The sequence below is a fragment of the Malassezia pachydermatis genome, assembly GCF_001278385.1.
Source record: "Malassezia pachydermatis strain CBS 1879 chromosome Unknown scaffold10, whole genome shotgun sequence".
NCBI lineage: Eukaryota > Fungi > Basidiomycota > Malasseziomycetes > Malasseziales > Malasseziaceae > Malassezia > Malassezia pachydermatis.
In genome coordinates, this window is record NW_017253147.1 from 1,423 (window position 1) to 22,405 (window position 20,983).

Here is a 20,983-nt window from a genome sequence, read left to right on the forward strand (position 1 = left end):
ATGGGGATGTGCCATGGCCATGGCACGTAAAAGTTTTGATACGCGTTGTGCCATTTTATTCTTGTGCTTTGCAAGCATTTTACAGCGCACAGGAAACTGTGTCAGTAGTAGGGCAACGTACATGTCCGAAGATATCATACAATTGGACCTTTGTTCCGTGTACATGTGAGCGAGGCACAAACGTGTGAAGGCGATATCCTGACTGCACCCAAGCTCGTGTGTTGGTACTTTGTGGCAACGATACTTGGACTACAACACTGCCGACCCAGGCTAAGCATGTGAGAAGGGAAGCCGTGTATATGCTTTGCCTCGTTGGGACCAGTGTGTTCGGCTGAGGTGGTGATAGGTGCTGTCGTGCATTGTCTGTGCAGGCGATGTATCGATGCTGTATATCAAGGATGAGGGCAATTCGATCAGCTCCTGCAGATATCGCACGCCATATCAATTCCAAAATAATATGTTCCCAACTTGGAAGACGCAGAGTGGATATGACATCCCATGCTGTGCCAGCGCGCAGCCGCTGCACAGACCGTGCCATGGCCAATGGATGCAAGAAATTGGGCCAAATGAATCGAGGTCCGTTCGCTGACCTCCACTCAGGGACGCGCATCACCGCGTCTCCCTACAACGCGTCGAAGAATGGTGAACAAGTCGCTCTTAGAAGCGTGCCGCACGGCCCTACAGCGCCACCCACCACTACTAACCGAGGGAGGGACGCTACGAATACAGACGCTATTTAGTCGTCCACGTCTGCTCCGAAGTCTCTTTCCTCTAGCGCACATCCATGCTAGTGACCCGAGCCTCTCGCCAGAAGCTTCTGTACCTGTCTGGCAAGAACATGTGGTTGTTACAGCTGCCTGGACTGCGAAGGATACGGAAGAAAAGTTGATCTATGCAATGGAACTTTATGTGTATACATTGCCTCAGCAAGAGGCCGCACTTGTATATGTGTCAAAACTCGACACGACAGGCTATGGTCCTCGACCCTTGCCTTCGACAGTGCGCGAACATTTGCCTGACGAACAACGGCATATACCCACATTGACTACCATACTCACATCGACATGTATTGATCATTTTGCTTCACGCGCTCACTGGGATGCATCGACACCTGTCTCACACGTGTCTGTACATGTTCTTGCGCGTGCACAAGGCGCCTACTTATTCCCATCCTCGCCAAACTGTGCACAGAAGCGTGTGTTATCGGACAGTGCGCTTATTCGCTGGTGGAGAGCATGTCTTAGTGATGTGGTCCTTCGTCGTCGTAATGCGCGCGATACTCGCGTAGATGCTCACTACCTTATTCCCGGCTACCAACGTCTTGATTCTCATGCCATTGTGCCTCTGACTTCATCCGCCACACACCCGGAAGTGGCAAAGGCCCAGTGGAAGTATGGTCACCCGTACAGCGAACGCGGTGCTAGTGTATCGTCCAAGGACGAGCTGCCACCGTTACCGCTTCATGCTCAAAAATGGGAAACTCGATTTGAGAACATGCCTCATACCGATGCATTGGACCAGCGTGTTATTCCCACACTACTTCCTGTTTTCCCAGACGATCCTAAAGGTCGGTTTTTCAACGAATTATGCGGTACAGCTTATGAGCCAGGCAGTTTATTCACTGTAACTTCCACGACCGTGAAACCGTCGCTCGCTCATCGCGGCGCTATGGCTGAACGGCATGCTTTAGAAAAGCTGAGCATCGATGGATTCTGGGAGCGAATGGGGTTTCGACAGGAATGTTGCTCTGGCAACGCAGTAGGAGTGTTTGTTGTTGGTTGCACTGCTACATCTTCCTCTGCTTCTACGTCTTCACCCTCTAATAATGCTCCCACGGCACAAACATATGCACTTCCACACCCCATTTTGGAAGAGACTGTGCTGAAATATATGCTGCAGGATGCATGTGTCTGGTCCGACGACACAGAGGCCATCAAACTCACTCGGCAATGGAATCAAGCCATCGAGAAAGTTCTCCAGCGCAAAGGTGGCGCTAAGCCTGAGTCACAGTCCCTTGTTGGTCAAGATGTAGTGTGGACGACCATCTCGCTCGAACGTGTACCGAGCGATGTAGTTGATGCGGCTAGCGTGCGTGCCCAACAGGCTGTTCCTGCAGCACGTGGTGAGGAGGCACCGGCCGTGCGCGTTTTGGCCGTGAAGCGTAGGAAACGTTCATAAACATAGACGTTATTCGATTGGCTTCTCTGCACGTGCAGAAAAAAAAATCTTTTCGGTGAACAAGTACGTGGCCCAAGACCAGCGCTTAGGACACCCACCAAACTACCATGGCTGCTCCTGTGGAATTCTTTACGCTGCGCCTTCTTCCTGGTGAGATTTACCACCTGGATACCATCCGTGATCTTCAGATCACCAATGTGAGCTATGCTGATCCGGAGAACCTGAGTGGCAAGAAGCGCACTGTGCTTCGTGTTCACTACGCTGGCAACCCGATCGACCTCGATGATGACGAGGAGGACGAGGATGACGATGTTGAAATCGAAGACGATGAAGACAATGGAGACGATGAGGATGATGATGAAGAGGATGAGGACGATGAGGATGATGATGAAGAGGATGAGGACGATGAGGAGGATGACGAGGAGGAGGATGACGACGAGGACATGATTGACGTGGAGCCTCGTGTGCCTATCTTCACCGAGGAGGACTCGTACGTTGTCTGCTCGCTCATCCCCGAGAAGGTCGAGCAGGTCACTCTTAATCTCCAGATCAGTGAGGAGGAAGAGGTTGGTCTCTCGGTGTCGGGTAACGAGCCTGTGGATATCATCGGTAACTACCTCATGCCGTCGTTGAACGACTTCGACCCAGAGGAGTTTGACTACGCTGACCTCGAAGACATGGAGGACGAAGACGAGGACGAGGGTGAGAACGATGAGGATGATGAGGACGGTCCTCTTCTCCTGGAGGGTGGCGATGCCGAGGACGATGAGAATGAGGATGAAGATGAGGACGAAGATGAGGACGATGACGAGATCGACGTGGAGGACCTTGAAGACCTGGAAGATGGAGAGGACGATGACGAGGATGAGGATGAGGATGAGGATGATGAGGATGATGAGGATGACGAGGACGACGAGGCTGTGCTCATCGAAGAGGTTGACGACGAGGATGACGAAGACGAGGACCATGACGAGGAGGAGATTGTTCTGGTCCCCAGTAAGAAGCGCTCGGCTGCTGAGATCGATGCCGACACGTCGGATGTGAAGCTTAGCCGTGGTCAGCGCAAGCGCCTGAACAAGAAGCTGAAGGCGGAGGCTGCTGCTGCGGCTGCGGCTGCTGCGCCAAAGTCGCGCGAAGACAAGGTACGAGACGTCATGGCATCCATGCTGACTGACGTTTTGTTCAATATGTAAGACGAAGCTCCCATCTGGCCTGATTATCGAGGAGAAGAAGACCGGCACGGGCCCCGTGGCCAAGCCGGGCAACCGCGTGAGCATGCGCTATGTCGGCAAGCTCCAGAACGGCTCGATTTTTGACTCGAACACCAAGGGTCGTCCGTTCTCGTTCCGTCTCGGTAAGGGTGAAGTCATTAAGGGTACGTGTGCATGCTATGGACGGCCAGCTGACGTATTTGTTAGGCTGGGATGAAGGCGTGAAGGGCATGCAGGTGGGCAGTGAGCGCCGTCTTACCTGCCCCCCGCATCTCGCATATGGAAAGACTAAGTTGCCTGGTATCCCGGCGAACTCGACGCTTATCTTTGACGTTAAGCTTCTGGAGATTAAGTAAATGGTCATAGGCTTTCTATGAATGTGTGCATCGTAGGCTCGCTCTCGTATGTGCGTCGAGGTTCTATGTCACGTGGCGCACGGACGGTGGTGGTGGACGAGAAAAGTGTGACGTGCGTGCGCAACGCTGGCTCTCTTTTCCCAATGCCTCCCAAAGGTAGGTCCTTGCACCCTACTCATATGTCTGCAGCTTCTACACGTACCAGAAAGAGCACAGGCTCTACCTCTACGCGTGCTTCGTCGACTACGAAGCGCGCTTCGATGGGCTCCAGTGCCTCGTCTCGCAAGCGCGTAGCGCCTGAGGGCGAGGATACCAAGGGCAAGCGTATGCGCACGTCCACACTGAACGTGGCACCTGCGCCTGTCCCTGCACTCCATGCCTCCGATTTTGAGGCAGGGAAGGCAGGTGTACGTAGCATGGGCGCTCTCTTCGCTACGCAGCAGGCTCTGTCCTCCACGACGTCCGACCACGTCGTGGCGCGGAAGCTGTTTGTTTGGGGGACAGGTGAGGCGGGCCAACTGTCCCTGGGTGGCCCTGACGACGATAACATCAACAAGCTGACCAAGCCCAAGCCTTTTGGCAACAAGGCCCTTTCTGTGCAGACAGATGCAGGTGAGCTTGGCGTCGGTGGTGCTGAGATGATTGCTGCTGGCGGTATGCATACGCTTGTGATCGATGCCAACGGTCGCATTTTGTCGTGCGGTAGTGACGATCACGGCACTCTAGGCCGAGAGTATCGTGAGTCCGATGCGTCTGTGGACGAAGACGAATGCTACTATGTCTTGCGCCCTGTCGATGGCATTTCGCCTGATGGCAAAAATGCAGCCCCCGGCAAGGATGGACGTGTTGTGCAATTCCGTGCCACTCGTGCAGCTGCTTCGGATGGCTGCAGTGTCGCTCTTGATGCGGAGGGCCGTCTTATGACATGGGGTCATTTTAAGGATGCGGAGGGCAAAGTCTGCTTCTCTGATACCGATGCGAATGGGGCACCGAAAGAGCAATGGTCGCCTGTTGCCCTCGCAGCATTGGAAAATGAGCGTTTCGCTCAGGTAGCTTGCGGAGAGAATCACGTCTTGGCCCTCACGCTGGATGGTCGCGTGTACTCCTGGGGCCTCAACAGCATGTCGCAGCTCGGTCGCTTTGCAAATATCTATCATATCCGCGCTCGCTACGAGAAGCGTGATCCGCCGGCCAGTATGCTACTCACACCGGCGGTCATCCCCGAGCTGAAGAATATCACCCACATTGCCTGTGGTCTGAACGCAAGCTTTGCTGTCGATGCTGATGGTCGCGTGTTTGCCTGGGGTCTCAACACTCGGGGTCAAACCGGCACGGGTCTGAAAAAGACTACGGTGACACGCCCCACACGTATCAAGGCATTGGAGCCGTCACATGTGGGTGGGGCTCATGTCGTGCAAATCGCTGGCGGTGAGTTCCACACAGCCTTTTTGCTCTCGAACGGTCAAGTATGGATCTGCGGTGATAGCGACGAAGGAAAACTAGGCTTGTCATCAACGCATGAGATATTCCAAAATGCGCAGGATGGTTCGCCTGTGCTCCTTCGCTCCCCTGTGCAAGTGCCTATGCCCCAGCCGCCATCGCATGCGTCGGCAAATGCCAAGAACGTCGATGGATCTACCTCGATCATTGGCATTGCAGCCGGTATGCGCTTTACCTTCGCGCTGGCCGCGGATGGTACGCTGTATTCATGGGGCACGACATCCGACGAGGCTATGGGCCAACCAGCCGAACAATGGGGCGAGGACCAAAGCAAAGCTACTCCTTCGCCTGTGCCGATGCCTGGTGAGCCGGGTGCATGGTCCATTGTGAGTGTGGCCACCGCTGGCCAACACTCTCTGGCCCTTGCTGCACGTGCACCTTGACGGAGTTTCGCGTCGTGGACGAGGAGGGGCCGACGCTAGCGTAGCTCGACGTCGTGTACCACGACAGTGATGTCCCAGTGCTTTATCTCGACGCATAGTGAACAAGGGAAACTACCTTTTGTCACACACTTGTTTGTATTCACGCCAAATAGATCCAACCTACGTACTAGTGCCAACCACGACGAAGCGAGGCAGCGTTTTGGGTTTGCATCACAGGTGTTATCCTCCACATCTGATGTGTGTCTATTTTGAGCAGTGATTCGCACGGCACCAGGCCCGATTTGTGATGCGTGCGTTGTAGATGAGAAAAATCACACTCGGCGCAAAGGCCCCGCGTTTAGGGCAGGCGACGGGCCCCAAACACTATAATGAGGATCCTTCGAGCATTGCACACGTTTTCTTCCCTCCACCAAGTTTTTTGAATCTGCAATGCCAGCTGCTGCTGCCTCGTCCTTGAAAGGTGCTACCAAGCGTGCCTCTGCTACTAAGAAATCGACTAACATGACGTACGAAGATATGATCAAGGAAGCCATTCTTGCCCATGGCACTGAGGCTCGTCTGGGCCTGGGTCGTCCCACGATCAAGAAGTTCATCCTGGCCAAGCACCCTGACACGGGCAAGCTTCCTCTCGCTTCTTTCAACGCCCACTTTAACCAGGCCATCACCCGTGGTGAGGAGAAGGGCGTGTTCCTTCTGCCCAAGGGTGCCAGCGGCAAGGTCAAGCTGGCTGCTAAGGCCAAGGCTGCAACTGTGAAGGCTCAGGAGGCTAAGAAGCCTGTTGCCAAGAAGGCTGCGGCTCCATCTAAGAAGACCTCTTCGACGGCGACCAAGAAGAGCACGACTACGGAAAAGACGACGAGCAAGGCTGCGCCGAAGAAGGCCACGGTGACGAAGAAGGCAGCTTCTTCGACCTCGAAGAAGAGCGCAGCTACGAAGAAGGCGAGGGCGGTCACGAAGGCTGCGGCGACCAAGAAGACTGCTACCAAGAAAGCGCCTGTCAAGAAGGCAGCCACGAAGAAAGCGCCAGCCAAGAAGACAGCTGCGAAGAAGAAGTAAAATGGTGCTGGTCTGAGAGAGTGACGTTCATTGCATGCAAGTGGACCTGAGGCTGTCTTCTCTTTAATGGCCCTTCTTTACGTGTTTCTTCTTCTTCTTCGTTGCCCCTGTATTTATCATGCCATACGCATACGCATCTGCCTCTGCAGTACTATCTTTCTACTGGCGTATGACGGTGTGCTATATCGGCTATGCTGAATGGGACGGTCTGTACGCTTGTTGTCTGCAACCATGTATTCTGTAGCTGTCAATGGTTTTGTGTTTGTCTGTTGTTTTCCTTTTCTCTTCGTGAGTTGGAGGGCCCGCGGCTGAGACACCACAGCACTAGCACCTGACGCGCGATGCACGCGCGCTTTCTGGCAACTCGACGCGTCGTGGTTCCTGTTCACGTGATTCCAAGCACGTGATTTAGTCTGACTCCGCGAGCCTTGGCGGAGGAAGCAGGCTCTTCCAGTGCATGCCGATTTGGCGCTGGGCACGTCCTTGGATAGCTTCAGTTCGTGCACGACCTCGACTTGTACATCGGTCTGTACCTTTGATCCGTACAGTCTCTATATCCATGAGTGCTCCCAACCCTGCGCCCGAGAATGCGCCTGCGGCGGGCTCGGAAGGCCCGTCGAAGTCGGCGCTGAAGAAGGCCGCGAAGTTGGCCGAGAAGCAGGCCAAGGCGGCTGCCAAGAACGCTCTGAAGGCTGAGAAAGGCAATACTCCCAACCCAGCTGGGGCAAAGAAGGAGAAGGTGAAAAAGGAAGTGAAGCAGGAACCGGAATGGGTCGACAAGACTGTGCCTGGCGAGATGAAGGATTTGTCGGATCCGATGGAGAGTGGCTACAACCCCATGCACGTGGAATCGTCGTGGTACGCTTGGTGGGAGAAGAAGGGCTTTTTCACGCCCAAGGAGCCCACCGAAGACGACCCGATCGACCCGAGCAAGACGTTTGTCATTCCTGTGCCTCCACCGAACGTGACAGGTGTCCTGCACATTGGTCATGCTCTTACTCTCTCTATTCAGGATGCGCTTATTCGTTTCTATCGTATGAAGGGCTACCGTACGCTCTATGTCCCTGGTTTCGACCATGCGGGTATTTCTACGCAGACTGTGGTCGAAAAGCGATTGGCTAAGTCGGAGGGCAAGTCGCGCTACGATTATGGTCGAGAGGCCTTTTTGGAGAAGGTGTTTGAGTGGAAGGACCAGTACCAAGCACGTATTGCGAGCCAGATGCGCCGTTTGGGTGCCAGTCTAGACTTTACCCGTGAAGCGTTCACAATGGATCCGAATCTGAGTGAAGCTGTGAAGGAGAACTTCTGCCGCTTGTTCGAGGATGGTATTTTGTACCGTGAAAACCGTTTGGTGAATTGGTGTGTGTATCTCAACACCACGCTATCGAACCTGGAGGTCGTGCAGAAGACGCTCACTGGCCGCACGCTGATGAATGTGCCGGGCTACCCGCCGAATGAGCGTATTGAATTTGGTGTGATCGTTTCGTTCAAGTATCAGGTGAAGGACTCGGATGAAACTATTACTGTGGCTACGACGCGTCCTGAGACGATTCTAGGTGATACCGCTGTGGCCGTGCACCCCGATGATGAACGATACAAGCACCTGCATGGCAAGACCCTCGTCCATCCGTTCATTGCAGACCGTGAGGTGCCGATTGTCACGGACTCGATCGTTGTCGATATGGAGTTCGGTACGGGTGCCGTGAAGATTACGCCGGCACACGACCCGAATGACTACGAGGTTGGTAAGCGTCACAATCTGCCGTTTATCAACATTCTCAACGATGATGGTACGCTGAATGCCAACGCTGGTGAGTTTGCGGGCATGAAGCGTTTCAGTGCTCGTCGCGCCGTGGTTGAGGCGCTTAAGACGAAGGGTTTGTACGTTGAGACGAAGGACAACCCCATGGTGGTCCCTGTGTGTGAGCGTTCCGGCGATGTGATTGAGCCGGTGATGAAGCCGCAGTGGTGGGTCAACTGCAAGCCGTTGGCGGAGGCAGCTGTGGCGAAGGTCAAGAGCGAAGATATGATTATTGAACCTGCTCAGAGCAAGCGTGAGTTCTTCCGCTGGATGGAGAACATCCAGGACTGGTGTGTGAGTCGCCAACTGTGGTGGGGTCACCGCTGCCCTGCTTACTTTGTGGACATTGAGGGCGTCGAGCAGGACCGTGCCGAAGGCCGTTGGTGGGTCGTCGGCCGTACGCCGGAACAGGTGGAGGAGCGTGCGAAGGCGATGGCGGATGGCCGTCCGTACACGGTGCACCAGGACGAGGACGTGCTTGACACATGGTTCTCCTCTGGTCTGTGGCCCTTCTCGACGCTAGGCTGGCCGAAGGAGACGGCAGATATGAAGACGTTCTACCCTACGTCGATGCTCGAAACGGGCTGGGACATTCTGTTCTTCTGGGTCGCGCGTATGATCATGCTGGGTGTGTACCACACTGGCCAGCTGCCCTTCAAGGAAGTGTTCTGCCATGCGATGGTGCGTGATGCGCATGGTCGCAAGATGAGCAAGTCACTGGGCAACGTCATTGACCCCATTGATGTCATTGAGGGTATTTCTCTGGACGGCCTTCACCAGCGTTTGCGCGAAGGCAACTTGGACGAAAAGGAGATTGCTAAGGCCTCGGCGGGCCAGAAGAAGGACTATCCAAAGGGTATCCCGCAGTGTGGTACGGATGCACTGCGTTTCACGTTGTGTGCGTACACGGCTGCTGGTCGTGATATCAATTTGGACATTATGCGTGTCGAAGGCTACCGCAAGTTCTGCAACAAGCTTTGGAACGCCACGCGCTTTGCACTGCTCAAACTGCAGGATGGCTACGTCCCATTGACGCTTGCTTCTCAAGCGTCGTTCGTGCCACAGAGCCTTGTGGAGAAGTGGATTTTGTACCGCTTGAACGAGGCTACAAAGCAGCTGAATGACGACTTGCTGCAGCGTTCTTTCATGAGCGCTACTACGGGTGTGTACAACTTCTGGCTGTACGACCTGTGTGACGTGTACATTGAGGCGATCAAGCCGATCACTGATGCGAATGCCGAGCCGTCTGCACGTCTCTCGGCTCAGCACACGTTGTATGCCTGCTTGGACACAGGCCTGAAGATGCTGCATCCCTTCATGCCATTTGTGACTGAGGAGTTGTGGCACCGTCTTCCGTCGCGTCCTGAGGAGACAAGCGAGACGATTTCGCTCACTCGCTTCCCTGAGTGGAATGCTACGCATGACTTCCGTACGGAGGCAGCGCAGTTTGACGAGGTGTTCGCTAGTGTCCGTGCGATTCGTGGCCTCGCCGCCGACTATGGCCTCACGTCCAAGATCCAGGCCTTTGTTGAGGTGCGGGATGACTCTGCGCGCAGTGTTATGGATGCCCAGCGCGGCGTGATGCACACGCTGATCAAGGGCTGTGAAAAGGTCGATGTGGTGGCGCAGGCTAACGATGTGCCGCCGGGCTGCGTTGTAGCAAGTGTTTCTGCGTCGATCCAGGTGCACTTGCTCGTGCGTGGCCTGGTCGATATTGATCAGGAGCTGAGCAAGTTGGCCAAGAAGCTTACCCTCAACGAGACGCAACTCCAGCGTACGTTGGCTCTCACGCAGAAGCCCGAGTGGGCCAAGACCCCCGATGATGTGCGTGCAAACACGGAACAGCGTCTGCAAGACTTGCAGGGCGAGAAAGATGCGCTGCTTCGTGCGCAGGCCAACTTTGAGAATCTCCGTGGGTAGATACATAGGCGCCTCGCTGTCGGGATGCAATCCTGTAGTGTCCATCTTCTTGACTGACCTCCACCCTTTCCGGCCACCCCAGCGCTGGCTTTTTTTTCTCTCGAGGCGACCAACGATGCGGCACGTATCGACGTTGGCATGGCGGACGTGGCCCTCATCCACGCAGCCATGGCACGGTGTCGTCCCAGATACAGAAAGTGATGATGCTGTCTATGTATACCGTATGGACGGTGAAGACGATGCGGATACGTCGCAGCTTACGCTAGCGCGCTTAAGCGATGCTGGGACAGATGAGCTGGCTGTGCTGTCAGTAGCTTGTGCCCCACCAACCGCGCCTGCTGTCGCTGATTTCAGGCTTCTTGCCGATGGCGGAATGGCTACTGAGAATGTGTCGACGTTGTGTATCGTGACAGGCGGTGGTGATATTGTGCTACTCCCCCTTCGTGACGACGACGCTTTCCCAACGCCTGCCGATGTAGTAGGCTCTGTCGAGGCGGGTATTCTAGCTGCAGCATGGAGTCCAGAAGAAGATGTACTAGCGCTCATTACAGGCGAATCTACGCCACGGCTCCTGCTCATGACCAAGGAGTTCGATGTGATGCACGAGGCTGCGTTAGCAACCGATGCCTTTGGCGATGATCAGCCTGTGAATGTTGGTTGGGGCTCTAAATCGACGCAATTTCACGGCTCAGAAGGCAAGCAGGCCGCTATTAAGGCCGCTCAGGCGCCAGCGGAAGGCGACCCACGAGGCCCACTAACGCCAGATGACGACGGACGCCCGCGCATTTCATGGCGTAGTGACGGCACATTCTTTATCGTATCGTCCGTGGAAATGCATGTGGACGGAACGCGCCATCGTATTCTTCGTACATTCACACGCACCGGCTCGCTGAGTGCGACGTCAGACCCTAGTGTGCGTGGCATTACGCAGGTGCTGGCATGCCGTCCTATCGGCAATCTCATTGCGACGTCGCAGCGTATGGGCGGCGAATGGGCACCTGGGCGTGCTGGACGTCATGATATTGTGTTCTTTGAGCGCAATGGGCTGCGGCATGGCGAGTTCTCGCTGTACGAAGACGATGCAAGTCTGCCGACATTTGATACAGCGACGTCCTCCTTGCCTCCCTTTGCCTCGTTGCATACTATTCATGCTGTGGCTTGGAATGTGGATGGAAGTATTCTTGCTGTCCACCTTTCGCGTGATGGGCGTCATGTGCTCCAGTTATGGACGACAGGCAACTACCATTGGTACCTTAAGCAGGAGCTGACCTACGATGTGCTGCATGCGTTTACATGGCACTCTGAGCATGCCTTGACCTTATACGTCGCGCATACGCATGTGGAAAAACGCACTATGTGGCTTGAGACCCCCTGTTCTCAGGGTGCCCGACCACACGATGCAGCGTGTGTGGCTGTAGTCGACGGTGCTGCGTTGATGTTGACGCCGTTCCGTCTGCAAAACGTACCTCCTCCTATGTGTGCGATGGCCATTTGGGATGCGCCTCTTGCATCGCCTAGTTCTTCTTCCACCCCACCGTCACCACCTATGCATGTCGCCTGGACGACAGCCACACACACCGATGGCACGACATCTGATTATATCGCGTTGCTTTACCCACGTGGCCATATCCACGTATGGCGCGTACCCTATGGCGTTCTGGGCGCTTCAGCCCCACGTCCACGTCCCACGTATGTGCCGGAGCGTGTAACGACGATGCATTTGCCTGCAACTGTGCGTGCCTTCCAAGTGGCATTGGCCTACAGTGATGCCGCTCTCTATGTTGCCGCACTGGGTATGGAGGAAGAGGAGCCGATTTTGTACATGGCCTCTACCTCGGACGTCCAATTTGAACCTTCGCCCCTGGAAAGTCAAGCGCCTTTCTATCGTCTTGTCTCGGTCCCAGGCCGGATTGCGTTTGCTGTCCATGATGCAAGCGGCGATGTGATGGTGCATAGCCCTGCTTCGCCGCCTCTACGCCTGGACCCACTGCCCAGCTTCTGCGCCCACTTGGTGATTTTGGAGATGGACGATACATTTGTTCCTTTGGGACTAGCGTCCGATGGACGTTTGTTGTTATCGGATCGCATCCTAGCAAAAGATGCGACGTCCTTCACGACCACGGATCGTCTCGTTGTATGGACTACGCAGACGCACGAAGCCTACTTCTTGCCACGCATGGCCCTCACGGAGGCGCCTCACATCGTAGCACTCGGACGACGTGTAGAGCGAGGAAGTCGCTTGGTGGCTGCTGTGCCCAGTGCTATGGCCCTTGTGCTGCAAATGCCGCGTGGCAACTTGGAAACAGTGTACCCTCGTCCCATGGTCCTGGATGTGATTCGCGACGCTTTGCAAGCGCATGAATACGGCACAGCCTTGCGTTTGTGCCGCTCGCACCGCGTTGACTTGAACTTGCTACACGATCATGATCCAGCGGCGTTCTTGGAGCATGTCTCTACCATGGTATCACAAGTGGCAAATGTGGATCATATCAATCTGTTCCTCTCAAGCCTGCGAAATGAGGATGTGACAGCAACATTGTACCGTCCATGGGACCCCAGCCAACACAAGCCGATGCCTGACTTGGATGGCAAAGTGAACCGAGTGTGCGATGCATTGCTGGCAACATTGCAAGAAGTGGACCAACGTCGGTACTTGTCCTCGATCCTTACAGCGCATGTGCGAAAGGTCCCGGCAGATTACGAAGCCGGCCTTCGTGTTCTTCGCTCCTACATGGATACCGATGTGGCCGTCGCGGATGAAGCATGCAAGTACATTATTTTCCTTGTCAATGCAGATGAGCTGTACAAAGTCGCGCTGGGTATGTATGACTTCGCCCTTGCGCTCCTTATTGCACAACACTCGCCACGCGATCCTCGCGAATACGTACCTTTCTTGCGTTCATTGAGAGCAAAGGAGCCCGAGGCGTACCAGCGCTTCTGCATCGACGATCATCTGGGACGCCACGCCAAAGCATTGCAATGGCTTTCGCAGGCTGGCGATGTGCATACCGACGAGGCTATGGCATATATGGTCGAACACAAGCTGTACAGAGAAGGTTTGCTAGCATGGGCGAAGGAGCCTGCCCATCTTCGCGAGGCGTACAAGCGTTTCGCTGAGTACCTAGGCGCGCACCAACGTCCCGCAGAAGCAGCTACCGCCTACCAGCTCGCCGGCGACTTGATTTCCGCAGTACAATCCTACAAAGAAGCCGACCAGTGGCGTCAAGCCCTGACAGTAGCGATGGAGGCCCAATATTCCACCGCGGAGATGCAGACGCTAGCCCGCGCCATTTCAGAGCAATTGGAGGAGCAGCACAAGTATGATGATGCTGCGCGCGTTCTCTTGCAAGTGCAAGATACAGAAGCAGGGATTGCGATGTTGTGTCGTGCGAATGCTTTTGTCGATGCCCAGCTCTGTTGTGCGACGCATCAACGTATGGATATGGTCGAGACACATATTGCCCCGGCAGCGTTGGAGCATCAAGCCGCGTTGCTTGAAGAAGCCGACGAAATTGAGGCTCAGTTGACGAAGCAAGTGCAGCGTCTGCACGAGCTCGATGCAAAGCGTACACAAGATCCAGCTGCGTTCTACGTCGAGGAAGAGTCGCGTGGCTTGGATAACATTGATGTAATGAGCGATGTGTCGCAAGTGACGCAGTTTACCCGCTACACTACGGCGACCAGCGTTGCACCGACCATGTCGACGCTCTCTCTCGGCTCGAAACGGTCTTCACGCCACAAAGCGAAAGCTAAGAAGGAAGAGAAGAAAAAGAATGCCGGCAAGAAAGGCAGCGTGTACGAAGAAGGCTACCTGCATGACTCGCTCCAGAAACTCTTGCAAACGCGCCTGGGCCAACTCCAACGTGACGTAGCGCGTCTTCTTCCGATCCTTGCAACCCTAGGAGAAAAGCAACGTACAGCGGCCAAGACCCTGCAATCGCGTCTTCTGTCCCTGGAAAAGCGTGTGGCCGAGGCCAAAGTTGATCTGGATCAACGTTTTGCAGCGCAAGAGCAAGACCGATTCGAGCTTATGCAAACTCTAGCTACGCAAGTCGCACAGCTTGCTCATGCACCGGGGGCCGGCGATTCAGCCAGTGCCGTGCTATCTACCTTGTGGCGTTGGCGTCAAAGTCAGGCACCGAAGCCAACACCTACGGTATCCAATGAAACATGGAAACTGCATTTATGGGACGAGCCGTCATCTACATCACGTACGTAGGCCTGTTGGCACTTATAGCTTGGCGAATGTCGGCTTGGACTTGGACAGAGCAGCGCCGATCGCTTCCATCAAGTCATCTGACTGGAGGAAAGAGGCGTTGAGGTACTGCATGTACTTCAGGCCTTCGTCCACACTATGGTCGCGTGCATGAACCAACGACATCTTTGTTCCCACCACAGCAACAGGCGACAGCGAGGCGATGCGCTGCGCGGTGGCCACCGCAGCGCGAAGAGCTTCATCACGCGTAGCAAACACTTGACTCACAAAGCCAATTTGCTGAGCCTCAGCTGCGTTGAAATCACGCGCGGTCAGCGCCAACTCACGCGCAACCGAATCGTTGCCCACAATCTTTGGGAAACGCTGTAATGTACCGATGTCTGCGGCTAGGCCAATGGCTGCCTCGCGAATAGAGAACGTTGTGTCCTTTGTGGCATAACGGATGTCGACGGTACTAAGGATGTCGATAGCCAATCCCAGTGCATGACTGTGGGCAACACCAATCACTGGGCGCTCACATACCTCGATCGATGTGATGGCCGCCTGGAAACGGTCGATCAGTTCACGGAAATTGAGGGCACGACGAGCCACGTCGGATCCATTCTCTTTTGCCTCCAAAAGCATAGGATCTTGCACTAGTCGCGTAAGTACATCGCAATTACGCACGGTCCAATCCTGCTGTGAAGCAGCGTCCCTCACCAGACAAAATCACAACACGCACATCACCGTCGCCTCGAATATGGTCGAAGATCTTGTGCATTTCTGTCCACATGCTGCGGGTCAGTCAGACTTGGACACATACGGGACATGAAATGCATTGACAGGGGCCCTCTGGAACGATACTTGAAGTACATGCTCAGAAAGCCACGCAAGCTTGAAGAATTCCGCAGCGCCAAATCCTTCGTAGGGAGCAGGGTATGACATGTTTGTGCGAGATGTGCAGCCGGCCCCCGCACCGCCGAGGTCCCTACGTGCGCCGGTTTGTGCACCTGATTAGTCATGGCACATGGAGATGTCAAAATTAAGCTTCAGGAACGCATAGCACAGACGCATACAGAGTGTCCATGACTTTTCTCCCGACCTCAACATGGGCTTGCTGTCTTCGCTTACGTCTCACATTCAAGAGCCTGATTCAGGTGTACCAGCTGATTTTTTTACATTTCAAACATGCTTTGCGTCCCTTTCTTTGCATATGACAGACCGAATTCGCTTCATTGGCTTCTCTCCAGAAGCACTGGCGACTGTACGCCAAGTCGTTCAGCAAACGTGGCAGCCAGGTATTCAAAATGAACGGCCTTATGGTGGCTCACACGAAATCAAACTTTATGGAAACCCATGGCGAGGCATCATGGGCGAAGCCATTAGTTCGCGTCGATTGATGCGCAACATTCTTGCGGCGCTGTATAGCCAAGGCTGGATATTGACGATCTCGACGGATATCAGTAAAAAGGTGACCGACAAAGATACGTTAATTTTTCGTCACCAAACGCCGTCGCCACCCCCCTGTGAGTGGATTAGCATTGCATTTTCAAATGCCGACCTAATTCGATTTATCAGTGCACCGCGGGAGCTTGTGGATGATGTAGCGAAAGATCTTGGCCCAATATTATCCAGACCGACGCCATTGCAACACTCAGAAGGCGTTTTGGAGTTAAAATTGTCTGGTTCACCATGGTATGCTGAAGGTCGGGCTACCATGTCAGCTCGTCAAGCCATTCTGCAGCTGGTGATGACACTCGAACGGCATGGCTTCAGTGTGTATGCCTCGATCGACCAAAAAGAAACTGGGAGACATGGGCATGAATCTACCGGCTCATCAGAGACAGATACGTGGCATCTATGTCGCACCGTGGGCTGGCAGCCTGGCTTGCCAATTTTCCATCGATAGAATCATTTATTTACCATTGTTACAATATACATACTAATGTCTTTCTTATCCTTGGACAGCGTACTTACTTCGCGCTCGCAATTGAGGGCCGTATTTGTATAACAGGAAGGGAGCAGGAATGCCGACTATGGCCACGATGAGTGACAAGAGAGACAGACCCCACCCGACTCCTAAGTTGTCGAACATGGTGTTAGAGAACAACAAGAAAAGAAAGGCCATAAGAGATCGAAGGGAGGTAGTGGCGCTGATGGCTGATGCAGCATAGATGGTCATAAGATCGGCCATGTATAGTTGTACTTGCAGAATGCTTCCAATGAGGCCGGCTCCCACCAAGAAAAGACCAATGTCTGGCGCAATCCATACCTTGTGGTACTCGGCTGTCCAGCCAAAGATCAGCATTCCAATTGGTAAGATAAATACTGTGATCATGAGAAAAGGGAGTTTGTATTCCGGACGACGCATACCATGTTTTCTACACATCGATTGGTACACAGTATCCACGAATCGACCACCAATCTGTCCGAAAATGATAGCGCCTAGGCCCATGGCAATGTTGTTTAAAGAGGAAATGCCAATATTGTAGTGGTAAATAGTACCGAAGACCCGGGGCAAGGATACAATACACAAATAAAAGCAGGCGTAAATGATCGAGAGATACAAGGCAGGAACAGCGACGAGGACTTCCGTGAACAGGAAAATGATAGGGCGTAAGAATACACGCTTGATTTTTTGCCATACAGTTTCCACGCGTAGCTCAAAGGCCGAATGGTATCTCTTGTCTCCTGTCTTCTTGCGTAGTGTGCGGGCTTTGAGCTGAAGAATGCGAGGCGCATATGTTTCACGCACTAACACCAGTCCCACCAAGAATATGATCCCAGCAATAATTGTACCGATCCAGAACGTCCAGGGCCATTTGTCCTCGCCCCAGCCTTGAATGATCCAACCGCTAATGACAGGCGCGAGACAAGGTCCGAGCAAGGGAGAGATAGAGTACAATGCCATGGCAACGCCTCGTTCATGTGGGTGGAACATGTCAGACACAGCACCACCCCCCATCGGCATGATAGCGCCGCTGAAAAATCCGGCAAAAAATCGCAAAACAAGGATTTGTGCCTCCGTTTTCGAAACGGCACATCCAATGTTGAATACAATGAACAACACACTGCATACGAGCAAAACAATACGGCGACCATATGCCTCACTGATAGGTGCCGAACACAGGGGACCAAAAAAGAAGGATAGCATGAATAAACCGACCAAGAGGTTCTCTTCCAGGGACGAGTGGAAGCCCAGCTCTTTGCCAATAGCGGTGGCAGCCGGCGAGGCCATGGATGAAGCATAAGGCCCAATCATAGAAAATGTGGCGTACAGAACCAATATGTATAATCGGTACGGATAGGACCAGAATCGCGGATTGTCTTCGTGTGAATCGGTCGATTCGAAGGTCACTAGGTAAGGGTCATCTTTGTCGTAGTTAGGCAATGGCTTAGGTTCAGGTCTTGTAGAACTACTTCGGAAACTTCGTAGTGGATGGTTGGTTACATTCTCAATATCCGGACGTGAATGGACTGAAGGGGCTTTGCGCGATACCCTCTCCGAAGGCGTTGAGTCATGTTCGCGAATGTCATCAGATTCGTATACATTGTCAGGTAAAGATTCACGTGTTTCAGCAAGACGATATTCAAACCTAGCACCTTCCTCGGCATCTTCGATTTCGTACTGCGAAAATGCGTTATGAATGCCTGAAAAGGCACGTTCAAGGCGGCTAAATAGAGCCGGGTTGTTAGCATGGTCCGCTTGGACTGTCTCGCTAGGTGTTTGTACAGCGGTCTCAGTACCCCAAGCCTCTTTTAGTGCAGGTACGGGCCAGGATCCACGCCGAAAATATTTACCCGGTTGCGGGCATGTGTCTCCCTGCTCTTTGCTCAGCGACTTGTGAAAGAGCGAGCGCTGCTCCGCCGCATGGCTAGACCGAGACTGAGAGTGGCATTGATCTTGACTTGGCTCTGTGGGAAAGATTGGCTCGGATGTACTTGGTGCTGTCTGACCCAATTCTAAATTTTCAACTCTGCCATGGTCAGAGAGAGTCATAAAGACGCAAGGTGCATCTTCCGCGTAAGGTGGAGCGCAGGCGAATGTACCTAGGCCTAGGCGCAATCTGCGCACCTTAGCTTCACGTGATGCCTGAGGGGCAGAGAGAGCCCGGGTGGATCGCTCCTCCACCTGAAACAGTCGCAGCCTGTTCTTTGGACGACGATGAGGCCGATGCTGAGCCTTACCGGCCGTGTGCGGCATGCTCTAGCAGGCGGCCGGCACAGCTGGATGGGAAGCGCAAAGTACGCAGTGCCTGTGGCATATGGGTCTCGCTCTTTCAGCATCTCTGCTTATGTGGCAGAGAACACTCGGGCCCGACCTCGGACGCCGCCGCCGCGCTATCCCCCGCGTGAAGCGCCGGAGCCGATTTTGTTTGACGAGCCAGCCATCCCGCATCCTCATAGGGCTGCTAATCAGAATGCCGCCTTCCGACGTGGGACTCGCTTTGTCGGCATCGGTGGTGCTATCATTCTGGTGGTTGGTGGCATCGCGTATGTGGGCTGGAACTCCATCCAAGCTGACACGAACACTCCCTCTGGGCCCTTGGCCTCGCTGGAGTCACTGTACTCGGATTTGAAGAAAGCAGTATCTGAGTCTCAAGACACTGCACAGTTCATGTTGCTCTCGCTGAAACGTTCTACGGTTATTGTCAAGGCCGTGGCTTTGAGTGTGTGGGACTACCGCCGCGTTCTGAATGCCAAGTATGCTACGAAGGAAGAGGAGAATGAAAGCTTGCGTCTTTGTCATTTGCGTTCGGCTCAGCGTGTGCTTGTGGCTCTGCAGTCGAACGGCGGTCTCTACATCAAGCTGGGTCAGCACTTGTCGTCCGTCATTTTGCTACCGCCAGAATGGACAGACACAATGCGGCCGCTGCAAGACCAGAATGAACCGACGCCTCTACCTGAGCTTGAGGCGCTGTTCAAGGAGGAGACGGGCAAGTCCTTTGACGAGGCATTCGCCTGGATGGACCCCAAGCCGCTGGGTGTTGCTTCCTTGGCACAGGTTCACCGCGCTTGCGATCGCGAGACTGGCCAGGTGCTAGCTGTGAAGATGCTTCATCCGAATGTTGAGCGATTCTCGGACGTGGATATGCGCATGGTTACTGTGTTGGTCCACTGGGTGAAGCGCGTATTCCCGCAATTCGCATTCGACTGGCTGGCTGACGAGATGAACAAGAACATGCCGCTAGAACTGGACTTCCGACATGAGGCTGGTAATTCTATGCGCGCACAGGAAGACTTTAAGCAGTACAAGCATACCGCTGTGTACTTCCCCCAGGTCCCATGGGTCCACAAACGTGTCATGGCCATGGAGTTTATTGAGGGTTGCCGTCCAGACGACCTGGCATTTTTGGCAAAGCATAAGATTGATCGTAATCGCGTCTCTCAGCAACTTTCCCGCATCTTTGCGCAAATGCTGTATATGCATGGCTTCTTCCATGCGGATCCGCATGCAGGCAATCTGCTTATTCGCCCCAAACCATCGTCAGGCTCCCGCTCGCCGGAGAACTTTGAGATCGTCTTGCTCGACCATGGTCTCTACTTTGAGATCGACGAAGAACTTCGAGCCAACTATGCACGCTTTTGGTTGACGCTACTTTCGCGTACGACACCTCACATCTCTCGTGAGCGTCGCAAGTACGCCAAGCTCATCGGTAACATCGATGACGACCTGTACCCAGTGTTGGAGAGCGCTATTACAGGTCGTTCAGGGCTGCAAGGCAGTGATGAAAAGAACCCGCATGGTGTGAATGGCCGTGAACGTATGTCCTCCCTTCTCGATACCGACTCAGGGACGACGATCACGAAAGAAGAGCAGGATCATATTCGCAAGACAGTGTTGGAGAAAGAAGGTATCATTATCAATGTCATGGAGCTCTTACGGCGCGTCCCTCGTGCTATGCTCATGGTATTGAAAATCAACGATCTTACTCGATCCCTTGACGCGCACTTGCACACAACGCACGGCCCGGCCCGACCGTTTATTATCACAGCTCGTTACTGTGCTTTGGCCGTCCGACAAAGCGACGAAAAGATCCTGCGTGATCGCCGTCGCTTGGAAGGGTTGTCGTTCCGACTGTTCAAGGACTATCTCTGGTCATGGTGGAACTATGTATATTTCTATGATGGACTAATGCTCCTTGAGCGTTTGTCTGACATCAAGGCCCGCGTTCGAAAGTGTGCTCTGTACCTAGGAGCTATGTTCTCTGATGGGTTTGATCCCAAGGCAGCTGAAATGGCCGCCGCCGGCATCGCAGAGCAAGTGAAGAGCGAGCAAGAGGTCCGACGCGCGCGCGACGAAGCAATGCATGCGCTATCGGGCGAACGGTGAGGGACAAACCAGCTCGCTATTTGTTTCCTTGTTGCTTTTCTATAATACA

At 54.0% G+C, this 20,983-nt stretch overlaps 9 protein-coding genes across 9 annotated transcripts; 7 read left to right on the forward strand and 2 right to left on the reverse strand.

Annotated features, from left to right (window-relative positions):
* Positions 1 to 639: 639 nt before the first annotated feature.
* Malapachy_0380 (hypothetical protein) lies at positions 640 to 2,178 on the forward strand (the record flags this gene model as incomplete). The annotated part of the gene is made up of 1 exon (XM_018134901.1): positions 640 to 2,178. The coding sequence occupies one exon, from the start codon at positions 640 to 642 to the stop codon at positions 2,176 to 2,178; it is 1,539 nt and encodes a 512-aa protein (XP_017990292.1).
* A 107-nt stretch (positions 2,179 to 2,285) lies between these two features.
* Positions 2,286 to 3,745, forward strand: Malapachy_0327 (prolyl isomerase like protein; the record flags this gene model as incomplete). Its single annotated transcript, XM_018134852.1, has 3 exons — positions 2,286 to 3,320; positions 3,373 to 3,553; positions 3,597 to 3,745. The coding sequence occupies 3 exons, from the start codon at positions 2,286 to 2,288 to the stop codon at positions 3,743 to 3,745; spliced, it is 1,365 nt and encodes a 454-aa protein (XP_017990232.1).
* A 143-nt stretch (positions 3,746 to 3,888) lies between these two features.
* Malapachy_0379 (hypothetical protein) lies at positions 3,889 to 5,628 on the forward strand (the record flags this gene model as incomplete). Its single annotated transcript, XM_018134900.1, has 2 exons — positions 3,889 to 3,901; positions 3,935 to 5,628. The coding sequence occupies 2 exons, from the start codon at positions 3,889 to 3,891 to the stop codon at positions 5,626 to 5,628; spliced, it is 1,707 nt and encodes a 568-aa protein (XP_017990277.1).
* Positions 5,629 to 6,057: 429 nt separating this feature from the next.
* Positions 6,058 to 6,684, forward strand: Malapachy_0321 (histone h1; the record flags this gene model as incomplete). The annotated part of the gene is made up of 1 exon (XM_018134846.1): positions 6,058 to 6,684. The coding sequence occupies one exon, from the start codon at positions 6,058 to 6,060 to the stop codon at positions 6,682 to 6,684; it is 627 nt and encodes a 208-aa protein (XP_017990241.1).
* A 559-nt stretch (positions 6,685 to 7,243) lies between these two features.
* Positions 7,244 to 10,405, forward strand: Malapachy_0317 (vas1-valyl-trna synthetase; the record flags this gene model as incomplete). Its single annotated transcript, XM_018134842.1, has 1 exon — positions 7,244 to 10,405. The coding sequence occupies one exon, from the start codon at positions 7,244 to 7,246 to the stop codon at positions 10,403 to 10,405; it is 3,162 nt and encodes a 1,053-aa protein (XP_017990227.1).
* Positions 10,406 to 10,520: 115 nt separating this feature from the next.
* On the forward strand, positions 10,521 to 14,624 carry Malapachy_0370 (kinase complex ikap component; the record flags this gene model as incomplete). The annotated part of the gene is made up of 1 exon (XM_018134891.1): positions 10,521 to 14,624. One exon carries the CDS (start codon positions 10,521 to 10,523, stop codon positions 14,622 to 14,624), a length of 4,104 nt encoding a protein of 1,367 aa, XP_017990282.1.
* Positions 14,625 to 14,636: 12 nt separating this feature from the next.
* On the reverse strand, positions 14,637 to 15,545 carry Malapachy_0362 (Delta 3; the record flags this gene model as incomplete). The annotated part of the gene is made up of 3 exons (XM_018134883.1): positions 14,637 to 15,256; positions 15,288 to 15,394; positions 15,424 to 15,545. The coding sequence occupies 3 exons, from the start codon at positions 15,543 to 15,545 to the stop codon at positions 14,637 to 14,639; spliced, it is 849 nt and encodes a 282-aa protein (XP_017990275.1).
* Positions 15,546 to 16,554: 1,009 nt separating this feature from the next.
* Malapachy_0404 (mfs multidrug) lies at positions 16,555 to 17,838 on the reverse strand (the record flags this gene model as incomplete). The annotated part of the gene is made up of 1 exon (XM_018134925.1): positions 16,555 to 17,838. The coding sequence occupies one exon, from the start codon at positions 17,836 to 17,838 to the stop codon at positions 16,555 to 16,557; it is 1,284 nt and encodes a 427-aa protein (XP_017990257.1).
* Positions 17,839 to 18,765: 927 nt separating this feature from the next.
* Malapachy_0335 (abc1-domain-containing protein) lies at positions 18,766 to 20,934 on the forward strand (the record flags this gene model as incomplete). Its single annotated transcript, XM_018134859.1, has 1 exon — positions 18,766 to 20,934. One exon carries the CDS (start codon positions 18,766 to 18,768, stop codon positions 20,932 to 20,934), a length of 2,169 nt encoding a protein of 722 aa, XP_017990243.1.
* Positions 20,935 to 20,983: the final 49 nt, after the last annotated feature.